Source organism: Diabrotica virgifera, chromosome 3 (assembly GCF_917563875.1).
Source record: "Diabrotica virgifera virgifera chromosome 3, PGI_DIABVI_V3a".
Lineage (NCBI taxonomy): Eukaryota > Metazoa > Arthropoda > Insecta > Coleoptera > Chrysomelidae > Diabrotica > Diabrotica virgifera.
This window is the reverse complement of record NC_065445.1, coordinates 63,408,140-63,428,950: the sequence shown is the minus strand read 5'-3', so window position 1 is coordinate 63,428,950 and position 20,811 is coordinate 63,408,140. Positions and strand designations below refer to the sequence as shown.

At 32.5% G+C, this 20,811-nt stretch overlaps 1 protein-coding gene across 1 annotated transcript in view; it reads left to right on the top strand.

Moving 5' to 3' along the window:
* Positions 1-20,605, top strand: part of LOC126881086 (GTPase-GDP dissociation stimulator vimar) — a 57,672-nt gene extending 37,067 nt beyond the window's left edge. The window contains exon 6 of the mRNA XM_050645126.1: positions 6,343-20,605. Within this exon, the coding sequence (XP_050501083.1) occupies positions 6,343-6,893 (551 nt within the window). The 3' untranslated portion in view covers positions 6,894-20,605. The remainder of the gene's footprint in view (positions 1-6,342) is intronic.
* Positions 20,606-20,811: the final 206 nt, after the last annotated feature.

Genomic DNA, 20,811 nt, shown 5'->3' with positions numbered 1-20,811 from the left:
TGATTAATCAATAATAATTGTTGACAAAGGAATGTATTGCGCTCGTCATATCGATAATTGTTATTTTTACCCTGTAGTTCCAAATTAAGGAGATTCAAATGATTTGCTAAATCTGATACGAAAGCCAGATCACTGAGCTTTTCGTTTTGAAGTAAATTTTCCCCTCGTTTTTCTCGATAAGAAATTATTTTGGGACTAATTATTTCAACCACCTCACATATGTATGCAGAAGTAAATTAGTGTCCACATCTGTTTCATTTGTATTTTTTCCGTGAATCGCGATCGACTTCAAAAACTTTGGCGATCGACCGGTCGATCGCGATCGACTCTTTGAGCACCGCTGTTCTATTCGTAGGAATATCTTTAAAACATGGCTCATCAAGCTGATGGTTCGGTAGTCACTACATCTTTCCGCATTTGCTTTTTTAGGTATCATCACAAAAGTTGACAGCTGCTTAATGTTTCGTAAAACTATTTTTCTTGTAAGCTATCAAGTACGCTCAATCTATTGAACTTCTCTTTAAAAGTCTGTTCTTCATGACACTATGACATACAACTGGATCTTCTGTAAATAAACCACTACACCATTCCCATCATGACTACTAATACCTTATCTTCTCTTCTTCTTTTAACATCAGGCGAGACTCGTTAGGCTCTGGCACTTGATCATAAGGCCTCTGTACCATACCCTGCTTTTTTCCTTAAACTCTAATAAGTTCTGTGGCCACAACGAAGGCCAAAATTTTCTTATTGGTATTTTAGGATCTTTTCTGGTTCAAACCTCAGTTGACCAGTGAATTCCTGCCTTATATCACCAGGGGCGTAATAGAGGTCCCCGCAACATGAAGCTTGCGGGGGGGCCTCAATCGCTCAAGGGCCCATCTTGTCGACTATTATTATTATGTAAAAATCTGTTATTGTTATATTATTTTACGTTGTGTGTTTAAATTTAAAAACGTAAATTTCTAAATAAGCGTATTCGGCAAGTGAATCATCTCGTATCTAGAAACTAAATCCTTTTCGGTCTCACGAACTTTTATGGTGACGGCAATAAACTATAATGCTTTGTACGTGACTATTAAAAGATTTTTGAAAATTGCAATTTGCCGAATTTTAGAATAATATTTTTAAATCTAGAAATGGGTTTTCTCTTTAATCTGTACCTACATTTGGTATTTCAATACAATTATCCAGAGGCGTAACAGAGGCCCCCGCAGCATGAAGCTTACGGTGGGGGCCCCAATATATCAGGAGCCCCATCTTGTCGTCTAATACATATATGTAAAAATGTGTTGTTATATTATTCGCATACATACGTTTTTTAAGCAGTGCAGTAATGAAAATGAAGTTGCCCATCCGAATTAATAAAATTGTAATATATTCGCTGATAGTAGTGCACGAAGAAAGTTGTTCATCTCATAGAATAATAATAATAATACCTACTATGTACTACTATGTATGTGAAAAACATAAACTTTAAAATAAGTCCGGAAATGTATAAATTGACTAAATATAAGCAACTTCTGTTCTATAGAATCTCTTTATCTATGTTAATACTTTTCAAGTCATTTGCGAGCGAAAATGTTTATTTTTCAACAAAAAAAAAACACGTTTTCAGACGGGTTTTTCGCAAATAACTCAAAAATATGTATTTTATTGAATTAAATATATTAGATATCGAAAAAATATTTGTAGAAAAAATGTAGCTTATAAGATACAGAAAAATGGTGTACTTATTCATGAACTCTATCGACACAGTAAAAGCACAGTTGAATCTCATGAAAAATTATTCTTATTCGTCCAATTTCAAATCGAATATTTCAACTTGAAATAACCAAAAAATGAATCACTTTTCGGGAAAAACTCATTAACACTTTTTTAAATGTTTAAAAAAAGCTTTATTTTACTTGTTTACAAAAGTATCTAGCATTAAAAATAAGCGAGTTACACTCAAAATAAAGTTGGCCCCTTTTTTTTGGTAAAAAAAATCTCCCCCTATTTCGCACCCCAAATAAAATTTATCGTTAGTGCTTTACCATTTACTTTAAATATTTATTGTTCATATAATCTGTAAGTTTGACCGGTTCGAAGTTCTTATTCTTGAAAAAATTTGGTTGCATAGTAGACAAAGTTTTTTTTTACATATTTTGGAAAAATGCCTTTTTTTAAAATAACTTAAAAAGTATTAGTGATACGAAAAATCTCAAAGAGTAAAGAAATGTAGGTTTTGCTTTCATAAATATTTTGGCTTTATTTTGTTTTTCTGTAAGACAAAAATTGGTTAAGATATGGCTGTTTAAAATTTTGCATATACTCGTGATTAGTGACGCGTTCAAACCCTTTCAACTGGAACCCTTTCAAAAATAAGCACTTTGAACCTGTGAAGATTACAGATCAAACAAAAAGTTAAGTAATTTGTAAAGCGATAATGATTAGTTTCATTTGGGGTGCTACATAGGGGGAGATTTTCATAATTGTTTACCAAAAAATGGGATTAACTGTATTTTGAGCGTAACTGGCTTAGTTTTGATGGTAGAAACTTTTGTAAAAAATAAAAATGAAGCTTTGTTTTAAACATTTTAAAAAAGTTCTAATGAGTTTTTCCCGAAAAGTATTTCATTTTTTGGTTATTTGAAATATTCGATTTGGAATTTGACGAATAAGAAAAACTTTCATGAGCTACAACTTTTCTTTTACTGGGTCGATAGACTTCATTTTTGTTTCATTATTTTATAAGCTACATTTTTGATAACAATATTCTTTTCGATCAAATACTTACTCTTTGAACTATTTGAGAAAAATCGCCTAAAAACCTGTTTTTTTTTTGGTGAACAATAAACATTTTTACTCATAAATAACTCGGAAAGTCTTGAGTTGACCACTTCGGTGGTGACACTGAAAATTACACGATATCGCCATATTTTACGTTCATTTACTGGGCCTGTAACACATATAGGTATTTATTACACATGTCGCATTTAGTAATTTTTTAAAGGGGTGGCCGACGGGCCCATTTCCAATTCTGCGGCGGGGCAGACGTAGTTTGTTACGCCACTGTATATCACTTAGCACACTACACTGCAATGGCATAGTATGTGTATGGCAGTCTCTCCTTCCATTTCGCACTTTCTGCACCATGGTTCATTCACCTTATGGTCTAAGAGCTAGCAACGTTTTCGAGCAACTATTTTAAGACAGCCGATTCTTTAATATATTATTCCCTATGCATCCTAGAACACGTTACCGGCCATCTGGCTACTGAGACAGGTTGCGTTCATTACTGCGCAGCGCACCTATACAGGTAAATATATCGAATTTAAAATTATTTTAAGACGAAAAATTTTTTTGCCATTACTTGTAAAACATTCTTAGAAATATGAATTATAATTGCCAGACATTTCTGTGGTTGCTAAATACGTGCCAGACGCTATAGTCTAAATGGCTATCAACGTTTTCGAGAAAGTATTTTAAGACAGCTGATTCTTTAATATACATATTATTCCCTATGAATCTTCGAACACCTTTTCGGCCATCTGACTACTGAAACAGGTTGCGTTCGTTACCGCGCAGCACACCTGTACAGGTAAATATATCGAATTTGAAATTATTTTAAGACGAAAATTTTTTTTGCCATTACTTTTTAAACATTATCAGAAACATGAATTACAATTGCCAGACATTTCTGTGGTTGCTAAATGCGCGCCAAACGCTATTTTTTATAAATAATAATAGAAAAATTTAAATCATTTTAGTATGTCTGTAATTTTAATAATATATTATTAACATATAAATAAATGCAAAATTAATTTGCCAGACATTAACTCGGTTGCAGTCATCAGCCAGATGGATTTAAAATCGTTTAAAGTGATATATATGTTCATCAAAACGTACGCTGGCTGTGTTAAGAAATAAGACAAACAAAAGGTACAGGTAAATACATTTGAAATTAGTTTAAGACGAAAATTTTTTTTGTCATTACTTGCAATTGCCAGACATTTCTGTGGTTGTTAAATGCGCGGCAGACGCTATTTATTATAAATAATAATACAAAAATTTAAATCATTTTAGTATGTCTGTAATTTTAATAGTATATTATTAACACATAAATAAATGCAAAATTAATTTGCCAGACATTAACTCGGTTGCAGTCATCAGCCAGATGGATTTAAAATCGTTTAAAATGATATACAGTCGGAAAAATGAAAGAATACCCATGAACGAACATATAAAACACGCTGTATTTTCCTGTCACCGTGTCACAAAGAAAATTGTCCAGTGCAAGTACATGTAACAAAAATTATTTCATGTACTTGCGCTGGCCAATTTTTTGTGTGACACGGTGACAGGAAAATACAGCGTGTTTTATATGTTCGTTCATGGGTATTCTTTCATTTTTCCTACCATATATTTTCAGCAAAACGTTCGCTGGCTGTGTTAAGAAATAAGACAAACAAAAGATACAGGTAAATATATTTGAAATTAGTTTAAGACGAAAAATTTTTTTGTCATTACTTTTTAAACATTATTTAGAAACATGAATTATAATTGCCAGACATTTATGTGGTTATAAATAATAATAGAAAAGTTTACATCATTTTAGTATGTCTGTAATTTTAATATTATATTATTAAGACATCAATAAATGCAAAATTCATTTGCCAGACGTTAACTCGGTTGCAGTCATCAGCCAGATCAAATTAAAGTTGTAGGGTATTCCAGTAATATATTAGTTATTACAGAAAGATAGCGGTAGAGTAGACTGGCGGAAAGAGACAGGAATAAATCTACCTACGGTATTGAAAGAAATTTTTATTTATCTCAATCTAGCTAATAATGACAGAATTAAATATGTAAAATGTTAATAAATAAAAATTTTATTACCTGTGTCTGTTGACTGATGATCATCAATCGACGGGATTTCAGGACAAAAGTTTGTTTCTTGGAAATTTGAATTGGTACATGAACTTGAAGAAGCCTCGTCATATGCCACTGTTTCACTTATACTAATTGAAGTTTTTGGTAATAATGTCTTAGAACTAGATGTACCAGAAAAACCTGTCGACGATAAATTGGAAAATTCATCACTATCTAAAACAGTGTCACTCACACTTGACAGCGAAAAACTTGATATATGACGAAGATTTGACAAAACTGAATTAATGTCAGATATGTTACGATACTTAGCCATTAAGGCTGCAAAAGAATTGTAACATTTTTTAGGTTATCCATCAGTGGTATTCACTTGGTCCGGTAACTATACATTATTATATTTTAAGTTGTATTTAATACGCGCACTCAAAACTTCTTTACACTTTAACAGTTTTTCATCCAAAAAAGTTATTACATTCTCGTTTTTTTCCTTGCAAAACACACATTGTATTTTATTTGCCATTATATTGTATCACAATTACTTTTCACTAAATAGAAACTCGACAAGAATCGTTAAAAAACTGTGAATTTATTGTGACTGACCCATCTTAATAACATGTGCGGACAACATTCACCCCCGAAATTGTCGTACCTTTTGTTTGTCTAGTTTCTTAACCCAACCAGCGATCGTTTTGCTGAAAATACACATTATTTTTATGATTTTAAATCCATCTGGCTGGTGAATGCAACCGAATTAATGCCTGGCAAATTAATTTTGCATTTATTTAGGTGTAAATAATATAATATTAAAATTTCAGACATACTAAAATGATTTAAATTTTTCTATTATTATTTATAAAAAATAGCGTCTGGCGCATATTTAGCAACCACAGAAGTGCCTGGCAATTATAATTCATATTTCTAATAATGTTTAAAAAGTAATGGCCAAAAAAATTTTTCGTCTTAAAATAATTTTAAATTCGATATATTTACCTGCACAGGTGCGCTGCGCAGTAATGAACGCAACCTGTCTCAGTAGCCAGATGGCCGGTAAGGTGTTCAATGAAGCATAGGGAATAATATATTAAAAAACCAATTGTCTTAAAATCACTGTTTTCCCGACGTTGAGCTCTTGGTCCATTACCTACTCTGTGTAGGTGGTTTCTTAAACGGCAATGTCCAGTCACCATTTAAGTGACCTGCCGTCTGTTGTTGTAAGCGAGGGACGGCATAAACACGGCGAGTTAGCCGAACGTTCCAACCACCGTCTAGTGAGAAAGGCTCCATATGATTACATGCGCCACCATTGGAATTTCGCCGTGTGTTCTAACCATCGCACGTTTAAATTCTTATAATGTGAAACAGCGCTTAAACTTAAAAGACCTTGAATCGTGTTAATTAATTTATTATTGTCAAAATAATAATACTATAATAAATAATATATAATAAATAATAATAATATTTTGTTTTTAGAATCTACCGCCTTGGATCTACTTTCTCGAAAAGACTTCATCGAGAGACTGGTGCACTGGTGTTACAACTCGGATCATCTCGGAGTAAGAGGAGAAGTACCTAGGCTGATTTCATGGCTAGTCAAATCATGCCATTCGGTAAAACCGTTTTATTTATTGCTTGAAGTACCTGACAGCATCAAATGCATCGTAGAAATGATATCCTCCAATCATGCAGTAATGCAAAATGAAGCTTTTTATGCATTGAGTCTATTGTATGTTGGCTTTTCCAGTCAAAACTGCGCAGATACTGTAAATAAATTCAATGAAGCATTAATAAATGCTGATATTGGTAAAAATTTACATTTCATTTTGACTAAGTACGCTGATAAAATGGACACTCCTACAATAGAAAACTTGTTGGCATTGTTGGAATATATTTGTAAATCGGAGAAAATTGTTGATCACTTTAAGAAAATAGAATTACAGACACCTCTGATTAAGTTGTATTCAAATCCGAATATAGTGAAATTAGATAAATTGGACAGTATTAAATCATTATTATGTGATTAGATTTTTTCAATTATAATAATTATGAAGCTTGTTTCTTAATAATTCGGTAGTAAACTTTCAAGTGTACAAAATTGTAAGTATTTAAATTTTAGATGTATTTACTTTTGTTGGATTTTACAATATGCCATCTCTGTACGATCCTGATGAAAAAATCTCAACATAGGGATGGTTCTTTTGGTTTTATAAAGGTGGTTTGACAACGGGTTTTTAAATAATTTAAATTTGAGAGAAGAACAAAATAATATGGAGATAATCGATTCGCAAAGAGGTCCACTTACCCTTTAATAGTCATACTTCGATCCAGACTTCTGAGTGCCCCGACTCCATTTATCAACGTCAATAGGGAACTTGCATAAAATTTTAAATTCGAAAAAAATGGTATAAATCACAACAGAACATAATTTAGAACCTGTATCAAAGATAAAAAAGTTTTGTTTGTCTTTCGTTTGGCCCCTAAAGACGACTAAAAGTTCAACTTATACCAGCCACTCTAAAACGCGTCGTGACGTCACGGGGTTGTATGTTTACATTCTACACCAATTGTATATATAATTTTAAATTAGACAATTAAACGTCAGTAAAAAATACAGTTATGTGTCGTTAAAAGTGTTTTTGATCGTTTGAACTATTCATAGAAAATTTGTACTTTTATTACAGAATCGTTTTATTTTCAATAGTAAACCTTCTTTCCTTTCCTTCAAAAACTGTATCAAACTCAAATCTCAACAAACTGGTATATATTATTACAACGACATACGATAAATGTCATTAGAATATAAATATGTTTCCTTTATTCCCCGACGACGAGCTGGCCAAATACCCAAGTAGGTGGAGGCCAATAAACTAAAGAAGAAGAAGAATATACGTAAATATAACCATAAACGGAACCACAGTTAAACTCTGTGACGTCACGGGTCGTTTGAAGTATTTAAGATAAAGAAGACTTTAAATTTGTACTTCTAAGTTATTATGAGTTTTTGAAGCGTGAAATTTTGGAAATCTCATTTTTATACAAAACTGAACATTATTAGGTTTGTTCCTACAAAGAATCACAAACTAGTTCATGACAGTTTCTGACTGCTGCACAATATGCATGTGCGAATTCAACCAGCCGCGAACTAGTTTGTGATTTTTGTTGGAACAAGGAACAATATTCTACCGAGCTGGCAAGTTGCCTAAGAGCAGTGCCCAGAGAAAAGAAAAGAAAGAAGAAGAAAGCATTCTGGAAAACGAGGGAAACGAAAACTTTAACCTTACTACTTTACACCACAACACGAGCAACGAGCACACCTTTAACAAATACTCTCATTGTTTCATAAATTATAACAAAAGTATAAAACACTAAAATACAATATGTACTTAAATCAACAAAATAACCAAAACAAAGGTAAAGGTACCTATTTGATATAAATATAAATAGTTATTTAGTGTGAGCATGTGAGTGAATCAAAATTAGACTAATTGTGCATGTCCGTGATTACCAGTTTGCAAAAAGTTAGGAAACTTTTCAAACTGTCAGAAACTAATCTCGAAACTGATTAAATATTTCATGGAACAGTGTACTTTGTTGACTAGTAATCAGAAAAAAATCTTGTTGGAACGGCGAAATTATTATTGCGCATGCGTCTGACAGTCGGTGACAGTTGGAAACTTCTGTAGGAACAAACTTATTATGTAATAAAAAAGTGTGCAAGTTCCCTATTGCGTAAGTCGACAATAAACAAGAAAACCTCACAAGATAGGTTTTTAAACACCGGCATACTTGCTAGCCGTTTTCGAGTAACTAACTTCTTGCTTTTTTAAAAAACACACAGGCTCCACTTTTTGAGCCAATTTGAAGCGAACCTCTTTAATACATCGCGATAGTAGGCAACCACGAAAACAAAAGAGTGTGGGACTGGTTGCCTTCCTCGTATAAATAAGTTAAAATTAATTATTATTTTATTCATAGAGATTTTGACCAATAGAAACCTACAACAATAAAAATTACAGCGATAATTTTTGATAATTCCCCGCCGTCAAGTATTTTACGTCAGATGCCCTTCGCGATTCGTTGCTACGCAAAAATACATTCAGTAACATTAATGATAATTAATGTTTTACAACTTGTCACAGAGAACAACAAAAAACAGAAGATAGGCGAAGATATCAATAAAATATTAGTTAAAATAATTTAAAAAGACAATTTTATTCATAGACAAAATCGAGGAAAAAGCGAACATGGCAGATGAACAACAAGGCTTCCGGAAGAACCGCTGACAAATAGTAGAAAAGTCTATTGAATATGGAAAACCAGCATATATGTGCTTTGTAGATTTAAAAACTGCTTTTGACAGGGTGAAGCGAGATGACATCTTAAATTTATTAGAAGCTGAACAAATAGACCACCAGATAATAAAGCTTATTAATGAAATTAACAAGAACAACAAGAGAACAGAGACCACAACACAAGCAACAAAAGCGGCAAGACTAAGTGGTTGCCTCCGAGAAACCATATGAAGAAACAAATATCTGACCACAGAAAGCAAAATAAAAGTATACAAGACAACAATAAGACCTATCCTAACATATGCAGCGGAGACAAGGACCGATACAAGAAAGACGAAACAACAAATCAACAATATCGAAATGAAAGTATTAAGATCAATAGCTGGCATATCATTAAGAGACAGACAAAGCAATAGAAGATACGAGAACGATGCAAAATTCAAATTATTAACAGGTGGATAAAATCAAGAAAGAAAAACTGGAACGAACATGTAAACCGAATGGAACCAGATACATTAGCGAACATCTGTAAAAACAACAAGCCGTATAGCAGAAGATCCGTTGGAAGGCCAATGAAAAGGTGGAAAGATAATGTACAGTCAACAACAACTAAAACAGAATAAGAGGCAGACAAACCCCAGATTTGAAATCTGCCCCAGAGGCAGATTTCACCCCCTTCGGGTCGTGAAATTAAAACTGTCAAAAGTGTCACTCGGGATACAAATCGATAATTTTAGAGCTCTCGTGGAATTAGTACTGATAATTTTTGATAATTTACCATCGTCAAGTATTTTACGTTAGATGCCCTTCGTTGCTACGCAAAAATACATTCAGTGACATTAATGACAATTAATGTTTTACAACTTGTTACAGAGAACACCAAAAAACAGGTTTAACAAATATTCAGGCGAAGATATCACTAAAATATTAGTTAAAATGATTTAAAAAGATAGTTTTATTCATGAAACAATCCGAATTACTCTCGAGCTCTTAAAAATGATCGATTTGTTTTGCCCTCGTAACACTTTGACATAATTTCACTCCCCTTCGGGTCGTGAAATTAAAACTGTCAAAGTGTCACTCGGAATACAAATCGATAATTTTAGAGCTTTCGTGTAATTACTACTGAAAATTCAACAATTTAATTTTTTTCTTCTTCTTCTTGTAATAGGACTATGTCCTGTTTCTTGTGTTACAGTCTTTGCTGCGATCCGGAGCTCCAATTCTCGTACCATCGTTTTTTGGGTCTTCCTATGTGTCGCTTGGTGTTGGGCTTCTGTGTTTTCGCCCAATGCGCCATACGTCCAGGGTCCATCCGATCTACGTAGTCTCTCCACATGCGTCGTCGCGCTCTTGTCCATCTCACTACGTCTTGAACGCCTAGCTCTCTCAATGTGTCTTCGTTTCGTATTCTGTCTCTGAGTGTGATACCTCTTATGGATTTAATTTTTTTGTATGGTTTAAAGCTATTCCATTTTTGAAGTTATACTTCTTTAGGCATGAGGGTGAATTTTTACATTCCCTGGCGCATGCACACACCGACAGTATGTTGTTAGTTGCTAAATCATCAAATTTATGTATGTATCAGCGCAACTAAGATTTGAAAATAATAAATTAGTGTTTTTAGTAAATATATTTATTATAATTTTTGTGTCTTTGGATTTGTCTTCCTTTGGAGTAAGATAATAAGTATTTTAAACATTTTTATATTTAATACTTCACTTGATCTATTTGTCACCGTCGTTTGTAATTACGTCCCAGAAGCTGTAAAAACAAAACCCTGATGGGTTATTGGTAGAGCATTCGACTACATAACGCGAAGGTCCCGGGTTCAAATCCTGACACGGACGATTCTTATCCTTTTTAATATTTGGTGTTGTTTTAATAAAAAAATTTGAAAGTGGTAATATCAAAATTAGTTTATTAATTAAATAAAATAAAAATAAATTTTTAAGTATATTTATTTCACAGAATTTTTAAGTATATAACAGAAGTATTCTTAAGGCTGTATGACACTATGCATTTTCTTGTATCATTTCTAATATCGTTTCTAATATGTCAAAAAAATGCATAGTGTCATACACAGATACAAGAAACGATATCAGAAACGATACAAGAATTTGAGTCAGACACAGATTCTTATACAAGAACTGCGCCAATTTCTGCGCAAAGAGCAAAAACGTAAAACCTGCTGGTAAAACATCTAAAATGTCATAATTACTTACTCATAATGGCGGCTGAAATGAAAATGAGATAATGTATTGATGAATTTATTTGTGTTTTTGTAGGTATTATTTATAAATCTTTTATTGATACCTACTTAATATAAGTACCGTTTGGTATGGACCATGATACTATAAGTAAAGTTATTTATAGTATCAAGTAAGTGTTATTTATAGTATCATGGTATGGACTACTGTTCTACTAATAACCATATATTTAGCTCCTAGTAAAGTTCAAACTATAAATTTAGGTTTTCATGGTGCATAATTTTTTAATAGACGAAAATACAATAGGTCCTAATTTGGATCAAACTGAAGATAATTCTAATGCAAATATTTTAGCACAAATATCAAAACAAAATAAAAACAAATAATCAACCTCAAACAGTCAACGTAAAATTCTGGTTAATATTAAAATGTTTATAAATTTTATAAAATCTTTAAAATCAGCTGTATATGTAGTACTACCATAACGTGACACAGGGTGACAAACAAAATTTCGACCAATCACGTGCCGAATTTCATACAATTTTCGATACAAGAACTTGCATAGTGTCATACAGGGCACAAATGTACGTACAAGAAATGATACAAGAAAATGTATACAAGAAACGATATTAGAAATGATACAAGAAAATGCATAGTGTCATACAGCCTTTACGTGCGTACAAAGTACACACACATTCTTTTTTGCTTAGGTCGTCAATTTACTTGCATCTGTCGGATAGCTACTTTTCTTTTGCTTTTCATATTTTCTTTCTAATATTTCTCTAAATCTATTTGTATTTATTTAGTTATTTTGCTATATATTTGCACCCTTTTTAAATAAGCTCAAGAGTTTCTGCTATCATCCAAGTTACATTGATATTTTTAAGATAAATTTGATTTCATGTAATCGAATGAACTTCCAATAAAGTCGTCCCAGGAGCGCAACTCATAAATATTGGCAATATCGTTTTAAAATTATCTACTTTAAAATGTATACTATATATCTGAGTTGTCAATATGAATGAGTCAGATAAAATTAAATTAAAATAATTTTTTACCAAGCAACAAAAACACACTTTGTTTAATTTATTGATGTTTTGTGTTTTGATGACGATTTCAGAAGTGGAAAATGAAACGTCAAACAATGGTGGCTTTTCCCATCAAAAATACTAAATTGCATTAAGATTACACAAGAAAATAGCTTCACAACAATATACAGAATCAATATTCAACTTCCGATCATATTGAGAGTGAAAATCCTTTTACCATTTCAAAGCGGCTATATCAGAGCTGTGTGAAAATAATCTGATATTTTTGTATTTACAATTTTGTACTCTTTCCACAGATATTCTAGTCGAATGTTAGACTTTTCATACTTTTGAACATTTTAGATTTAGCCAATATACATTATTTTCAGCAGTATTTACGTATTTAACATATTATGGGATCATCAAATATTTATGTAATTTTAATTGTCACCTTAAATATTTTTAAATATCAGTGCACGATGCTAAGAATATTTATATTGTAAGAAGTTCATCATTCCGATACGTTTATACAGGATGATATTGTAAATAATGGGTATTACTTTACTTTTACAGATTATTATATCAAATTAGAGAACCATTATAAAATTGAAAATTAACACGGTACGGATAGTCTCCCTGGCGAACTTTTTAAAATCATCTGAAACATATGAAGTTAATAACTGAAGTCAGGCATCAGAAAAAAACACCTGCAGACTGAAAATTAGGCACTAGACTTCACAAAAAAGGAGACAATTTGTGTGATAATTATTGAGGCATCACTCAATATAGCATATAAAGTACAGTCCAACGTATTGTACAAAAGCGGACAGTGAGAGGATATTAGTGCGACTCCGACTCAATAAATCAACAAGGGACCAAATCTTTACAGTGAGGCAGATTCTTGAAAAACCCTGGAGTTTGGCGTCGATATCCACCACATATTTGTGGATTTCAAAGTGGGATATGACTCAGTTAATAGATACTTATAAACTTCTCCTGGCTATGGTGGAATTCCAAATACCGCTTCATTTTGGTCAACTAACTGAACTTACACACAAATTTAGCTTGGAGATGGAATTTAGGCAAGGAGACACCATCTCTCCTAAACTATTCATCTCTTTGTTACAGAGTGCTATGAGAAACAATATTGGGGAAAATATTGGAGTCAACATAAATGGGGAGTTTCTGAACAACTTGAGGTTTTTTGTAGACGACATGGATACTTATTGCAGACCGGGTAGATTATGCCTGCCAGCTTCTTCGAGACCTTCAGAGTAGTGATGTTGAAAAAGTAACTATTCGTTATAAAGTACTCGTTACTTACGAATACCGAAAGTAACGATTACTATACAGAGAGGCAAATCGTTACTTTGATTACTCTGATTACTTCGTACCAATCGTATCAGAGCTAGTAACGACTATTGTATCTACTTTGATTACTCTGATTACTTCGTTACTCCATACCAATCGTATTAGAGCGAGTAACGACTATTATATCTACTTTGATTACTTTGTACCAATCGTAACAGAGCGAGTAACGACTATTGTATCTGATTACTTCGTACTTCGTGATACTCGTTATTATATCGGAATACCTATTCGCGGTGTGCAAGTACTTGGAAGGGATACGCGAAACGATCGTGCGCGAATAGCGGAGAAATATTGCAACTTTCTTAAATAATTCATATTGTCAACTGAAATTGTCAAATTGACGTACATTTCATACCTATTTTCATTTAAGAAGAAAAATTATATATTGCTTCACATTATTGATATGATATGCAATTATTATATAGAGGTAAATTTAATTAATTGTATTTTGCTTGCAATACTGCATTTTAATAACTAATTTTATTTACTACATACAATTGTTTATGTTTGAATAACACAAACTAAATCTTATTTTTTCTTCTTATTATTTTTTTTGGACTATGGCCTTGACAATTATCCAGTAACCAGGACCATATGATTGGCCAATATAATTAAAAGTGCGAATAAAAGTTCAGAGCGTAGAAATAGGTGTCGCTTTTCCGAACTTGCACGGTCCCAATACAAAATACCTACCTAGTACCTACTGAGAAATACGATTTTCAATATGATTACCGGTACTCAAATGCAAAAGTAACAAAAGTAATCATAGTAATCAAATCATTTTTATACCTTAAACAGATCGGTGAAGGTCGTTGTGATATCGGAATACCTATACAAAATACCTACCAACTGAGAATTACGATTCTCGATATGATTACCGGTACTCAAATACAAAAGTAATAACAGTAATCAAAGTAACGAATACTGTAAATGATTACTTTATACAAAATACCTACCTACCTACTGAGAAATACGATTCTCGATATGATTACCGGTACTCAAATACAAAAGTAACAAAAGTAATCAAAGTAACGAATACTGTAAATGATTACTTTATACAAAAGTAACGATTTGTAACGAATACTCGAAAGTAACTATAATCAACATCACTACTTCAGAGCTCTTGTACACGAGTTGGACTTAAAATTCATTTTTCCAAACACAATACGTGACCAACATTGTACTGGCGAAAAACATCTCAACTAATGGCATGCAAATTGAACAGGTGTATAGCTATAAATATCTGGGTCACGAGATTAAATTAGGAAGAGATAATCAAACAACAGAACTAAACAGGAGAATAGGATTGGCATGGCCTGCTTACGGAAAACTGAGAGAAATCTTTAGATCAGATATTCCCATGTGCTTGGAAAGGAAGGTTTTTGATCAATTGAAAATAATCGAAAATACCGGAAAAATGTGTCCCTCTCTAAATTAACACATTCTCAGCCTATCGAAGATGATGGAACTCTGCTAGGAGCCATTTTGTTAAACGGCACCTGACTGAAGTAACCATATCACTCGCTGGCGCGTAAACGGCACCTGATTGAAGTAACCAAACCATATCACGCGCTGGCGCGTGATTGGCAGCGAGTGGGTTAATCAAAAATCGACGTGCCGCAGTTCCTTGTAATGCCTGTGTTTGATTTTCAACCGACCACCCTGTATAAAACGATATCTGGGCTTGCATATCTCATTTTGTTTGTTAAAAAAATTTTTTGGTGTTTTTGACTATATAAGTCTTTAAATCAATATTGTTAAGTATATTCCGCATAACTTTTTTAATGCGTACTTGTAATCGTTAAAGTTAGATTTTAAAAATACACATATAGATGCCTTTTGACTGTTAGAAATTTTTATAAAAGTGTTTTGTGTTTTTAAATTGTTACTTTTAAAGTCAAAGTATTTTTTCCAGAGAAAATATCGTTTTCACCAGCCTCTCACTACATAACGAAAGGCAGACATAATTTTTATATATTAAAAATTCTAAATGGAGATCAAACAGAATACCGCAAAGAAAATAACATTTATAATTAGGTATAGCACGATCAAAGAACAATCTGACCAAAAAAAAATAAAGGAAGGATGAAAATTTGGGAATAGGTAGTTGAAATTGTCTATTTATTATGTAAGAAAAAGTTTACAATTCTATATCCCCTCCATTTTACAAAAATGGAGAGATTAATTAGCCCTTCTCGGGGGTGAAGAAATATACATTCAAAATAAGTTCGGAATTATATAAAATAACTAATTCTGAGCAACTTTTGCTCTATAGAGTTTTTTCATTAAGTCAATACTTTTCGAGTTATTTGCGAGTGAATATGTTCATTTTTAACAAAAAAAAACATGTTCTTGGACAGTTTTTCGCAAATAACTCAAAAAGTAAGGATTTTATCGAAAAAAATATTCTTAGCAAAAATATAGCTTATAAAAAAAGTGAAAAAAATGTTTTATGCATGAAGTCTGCATACCCACCAGCAGCGGAATTATAGCTAATGAAAAGTAGGTTCTTATTCGTCCAATTCCAAAATCGATTATTTCGAAGTGAAATGACAAAAAAACGGAGCACTTTCCTGGGAAAACTCATTTTAACTTTTTTAAAGAGTTAAAAAAAGGTTTATTTTTGTTTTCTAAAAAAACTTTTATCATTAAAAGTAAGTGAGTTACGCTTAAAATATTGTTGATCGCTTTTATTTTTTGGTAAAAAAATCGCGAAAATCACCCCTTAATTATCATCCAAAATAAAATTAATCGTTACCGCCTCACAAGTTACTTTGCTTATGTATTCTTTATATTATGATCTATAAGTTTCGTTGGTTAAGTGTTCATTTTTGAAAAAAAAAATGGTTTTAAAATTTTTTTTCTAATTTTGAAAAAAATTTCATTTTTGTTTTCAAAATAACTTAAAAATTATTAGTAATACCAAAAATTCAAAGAGTAATAAAATGTATGTTTTGCTTTTCTAACTATTTTGGATTTTTTGTTTAGCCGGCAGACAAAAATTGGTTATGCTATGACTGTTCAAAATTTGCATACACTCTTGATTAGTGACCCGTTCAAACCATTTTAACCACAGCCTTTTCAAACACACGCACTTTGAACCGATGAAACTTACAGATCATCATATAAATAATTCATAATAACGATTAATTTTATTTTGGATGCTAGTTAGGGGGTGATTTTCGCGATTTTTTTACCAAAAAATAAAAGCGACTAACAATATTTTGAGCGTAACTCACTTACTTTTAATGGTAAAAGTTTTTTTAAAAAACAAAAATAAACCTTTCTTTAAGCACTTTAAAAAAGTTATAATGAGTTTTCCCAGGAAAGTGCTCCGTTTTTTTTGTTACTTCACTTCGAAATATTCGATTTTGAAATTGGACGAATAAGAACCTACTTTTCATTAGCTATAACTCCGCTGCTGGTGGGTATGCAGACTTTACGCGTACACTATTTTTTTCACATTTTTGTAGGCTATATTTTTGCTAGGAATATTTTTTTCGATAATATCCTTACTTTTTGAGTTATTTGCGAAAAACTGTCCAAAAACATTTTTTTTTTTTGTTAAAAATGAACATATCCACTCGCAAATAACTCGAAAAGTATTGAAAAAACTCTATAGAGCAAAAGTTGCTCAGAATTAGTCATTTTATCCAATTCCGAACTTATTTTGAATGTATATTTTTTCACTCTCGAGAAGGGGTAATCCCCTCCATTTTTGTAAAATGTAGGGGGTGTAGAATTGTAAACTTTCTCTTATATTCATAATAATAGACAATTTCAACTACCCATACCCAAATGTTCATCCTTCCTTTATTTTTTTGGAAATTTTCGTAAATTTTTGTGTTCCTTGATCGGGCTATTATGTATATACAACAGAATAATCAAAAACTGTGAGGATAACATTGTAGATTTGAGAAGCACTTTTTAGGCTACAGGTACTCATCCAGCGCTGCAGAGATATGATCAAAGACGTGTATATATGCCTTATACACTAAGGAAAAGCATTCGATAATGTAAATCACGAAAAGATAATTGAAGTACTCCATAATATCGGAATCGACTACAGAGACATTCGTTACAATAGCGAGTCTCTATTGGGGCAAAACAGCCAAAGTGAAAGTAGGATCTACATTGACCAGTAATCAAGAAAGGGGTACGGCAGGGCTGTATCTTGTCTCCTATTCTCTGTAACATACACTCAGAAAAAGGATTTAAAAGCACAGAGGACATAAAGATAAATGGGGAAAAATTAATAATGCTGATGACACTGTGATTCTCGCGAGTAGCATGGGAGAGCTGAGTTGCCTGAGGGGTAAGATACAAAGAACAAGTGCACAATAAGGACTCAAACTGAACATTATAAAACCCAAATGGATGCTAGTAAGCAAAACCCATGAACGAGCAAGACAACTGATATTTGATAATCAAAGAATTAATTAAACACGTGGATTCGTACATTTACTTAACAGTTAATTCAAGTTGGGACTAAGTTGATCAAGTTGGGTCATTCTCTGAAAGTATGAAGGGAATTTTCACCTGTAAAGCCCACCCTACCTCTCAAAATCCGACTTTCGTACATGTTATGTATTTCCGGTTTTGTTATATGGAATGGAGGCGTGGACAATGACCGCAACATTAATGAAGAAAGTAGAGGCCTTCGAAATGTGGGCTTACCAACCATATTACGCATATCCTGTACTGAGCACGTAACCAACGATGAGGTACTACGCCAGATGGATAAGGAGAGAGAGGTAGGAATATTTATAAAGAAAAGAAAGTTGGAATACTTGGGTCACGTTATGAGACGCAGTAAATATAGAGTACTTTAGCTAATTATCCAAGGGAAAATAGACAGCAGAAGGGGTCCAGGAAGGAGTAGACACTCGTGGCTCCAAATTGGCGGCAATTGTTGGGTTTGTCATCTGCCATAAACAAAGTCAGAACAGCCATATTAATTGCCAGCGTTCGAAACTGATAAGGCACGTGAAGAAGAAGACGCAGTGTTCTTCGACAGTCGACTTTCTGTCGTCTATTTGGTTGTTTCGTTGGATATTATTGAAAAACAAAATAATAGAAGCACCGTACCTGTCTTATTAAAGCAATCTGGCAGTACAAATAAAATAAAGATTTAGATTATGCGTATTCCCTTTAAAAATTTTAAGACCCAATTTTAAAAGTGTTCGATAAAAACCCACGAGGAAAAATTTCCTGTAGTTGGCTGTATACCATTACCAAAACATAAAATCCTTTATAAAAGGTATATTTGTTAAAATCCCTATACAGGGCTACATCCACTGGCGGATCCAGGGGGGTGTCACGGGGGGTCATGACCCCCCCCCATAATTGTAAACTACCTTATCCTAGGTTGGTAAGACTAAGTGATCTTGCATCAGATATAAGTAATTAAATCACCCTCAAGATCCATGACCCCCCCAAAAAATTTCTGGATCCGCCACTGGCTACATCAAAGACAGAACTAGTTTTCGATCGGTTGACCGATCATCATCAGTGTAATCTTAGAATCTGCCTGCTAACCACCAAAGTAAAAATAGTTGGGTATAAACCCTTTATAATAGATCCTTCAAAGGAATATATGAAGTAGATGTGATTTATAACATGGATGTATAAAATATCCAATGTTATACGCCCGAGGTACCAATGAGCTCAATCTGACAAGTTCACATCATGATGATTAACTTGTCAGATTGAGCTTATTGGTACCTCGGGCGTATAACATTGGATATTTTATACATCCATGTTATAAATCACATCTACTTCATATGTTCCTTTGAAAGATCTATTATAAAGGGTTTATACCCAAATATTTTTACTTTGGTGGTTAGCATGTAGATTCTAAGATTACACTGATTATGATCGGTCAACCGATCGAAAACTAGTTATGTCTTTGATGTAGCCCTGTATAGGGATTTTAACAAATATACCTTTTATAAAGGATTTTATGTTTTCGATAAAAACCTTACGAATTTTTTATGATATACACAGTGGACAAAAAAAATTCTACAAAGAGCTTGTTTGCATCCAGTTCAATCAAATGACGATTTCTTTTACAAAAGAAGGAATAAAAAACTATTAGTATACTATGAAGAAATTGTGCAAGAGAAAAGAAATGTGAATCTTTCTCTGTGAAAAAAACATGAAAATTCTTTAATATTTAAAGCATTATAGCAAATACTTTTGATACCTTTTACCTAATTTGTTTAAGAAGAGTACTAGTTGATAGCTAAAAATAGCTTTAGAATTAAGATAACCTAAGGGCCGGTTGTTCGAACGCTAATCAAGAAGTTGAGTATAATCAATCAGTTCATTGTAATTAATTTTGCTTGATGGGAATCAAATCGAGACGTCAAAAATACATGTAAACCACTAATCATTCATTGATTGTAGGTAAAGCAGTAGGTAATTAAAATATAGCCGCAGCTCTTAAATTATTAAAAATTGCTTATTATTATTGATTTGTAAGTAAAAACAAGAAATTAACATCAGAAAGTGTTTAATTATGGTTTATTTTAGATTAAAACCAAAATAATAAAATAAATCAGTTAACGTAACCTCAAAATGTGACATCTGTCAGAAGTACGTTTAATCAAATATAATTGTAATTAAATATTTGATAATGATCAGTGGATTCCATTTTTGATTAGCGTTCGAACAACCGGCCCTAAATGATATACATTTGAAATTTAGCATTCGCATCTTGAGTTCAAAATATTGGAGATAGTTCTTGTCTTTTTGTAAACGTTTTCTATTTACAAACATAATTATATTTTATAACAATTTATAGAATAGATAATAGATTATCTAGATTACACAAGACGTTGTTTATTTTTCCTACAATTCCTTTTAAATTAATGTCACACACAACGACTATACGAGATCTCCCAAACAAACAACCCAAACATTCCAAAGTCTAAAAACCATAGGCTTGTTTACTGTGGATGCCGACACGTGTTCTAGAAGGTGCTCTGAAATGTATTACTCTGCTTCTTCTTCATGTGCCGTCTTCATCAATGCATGAAG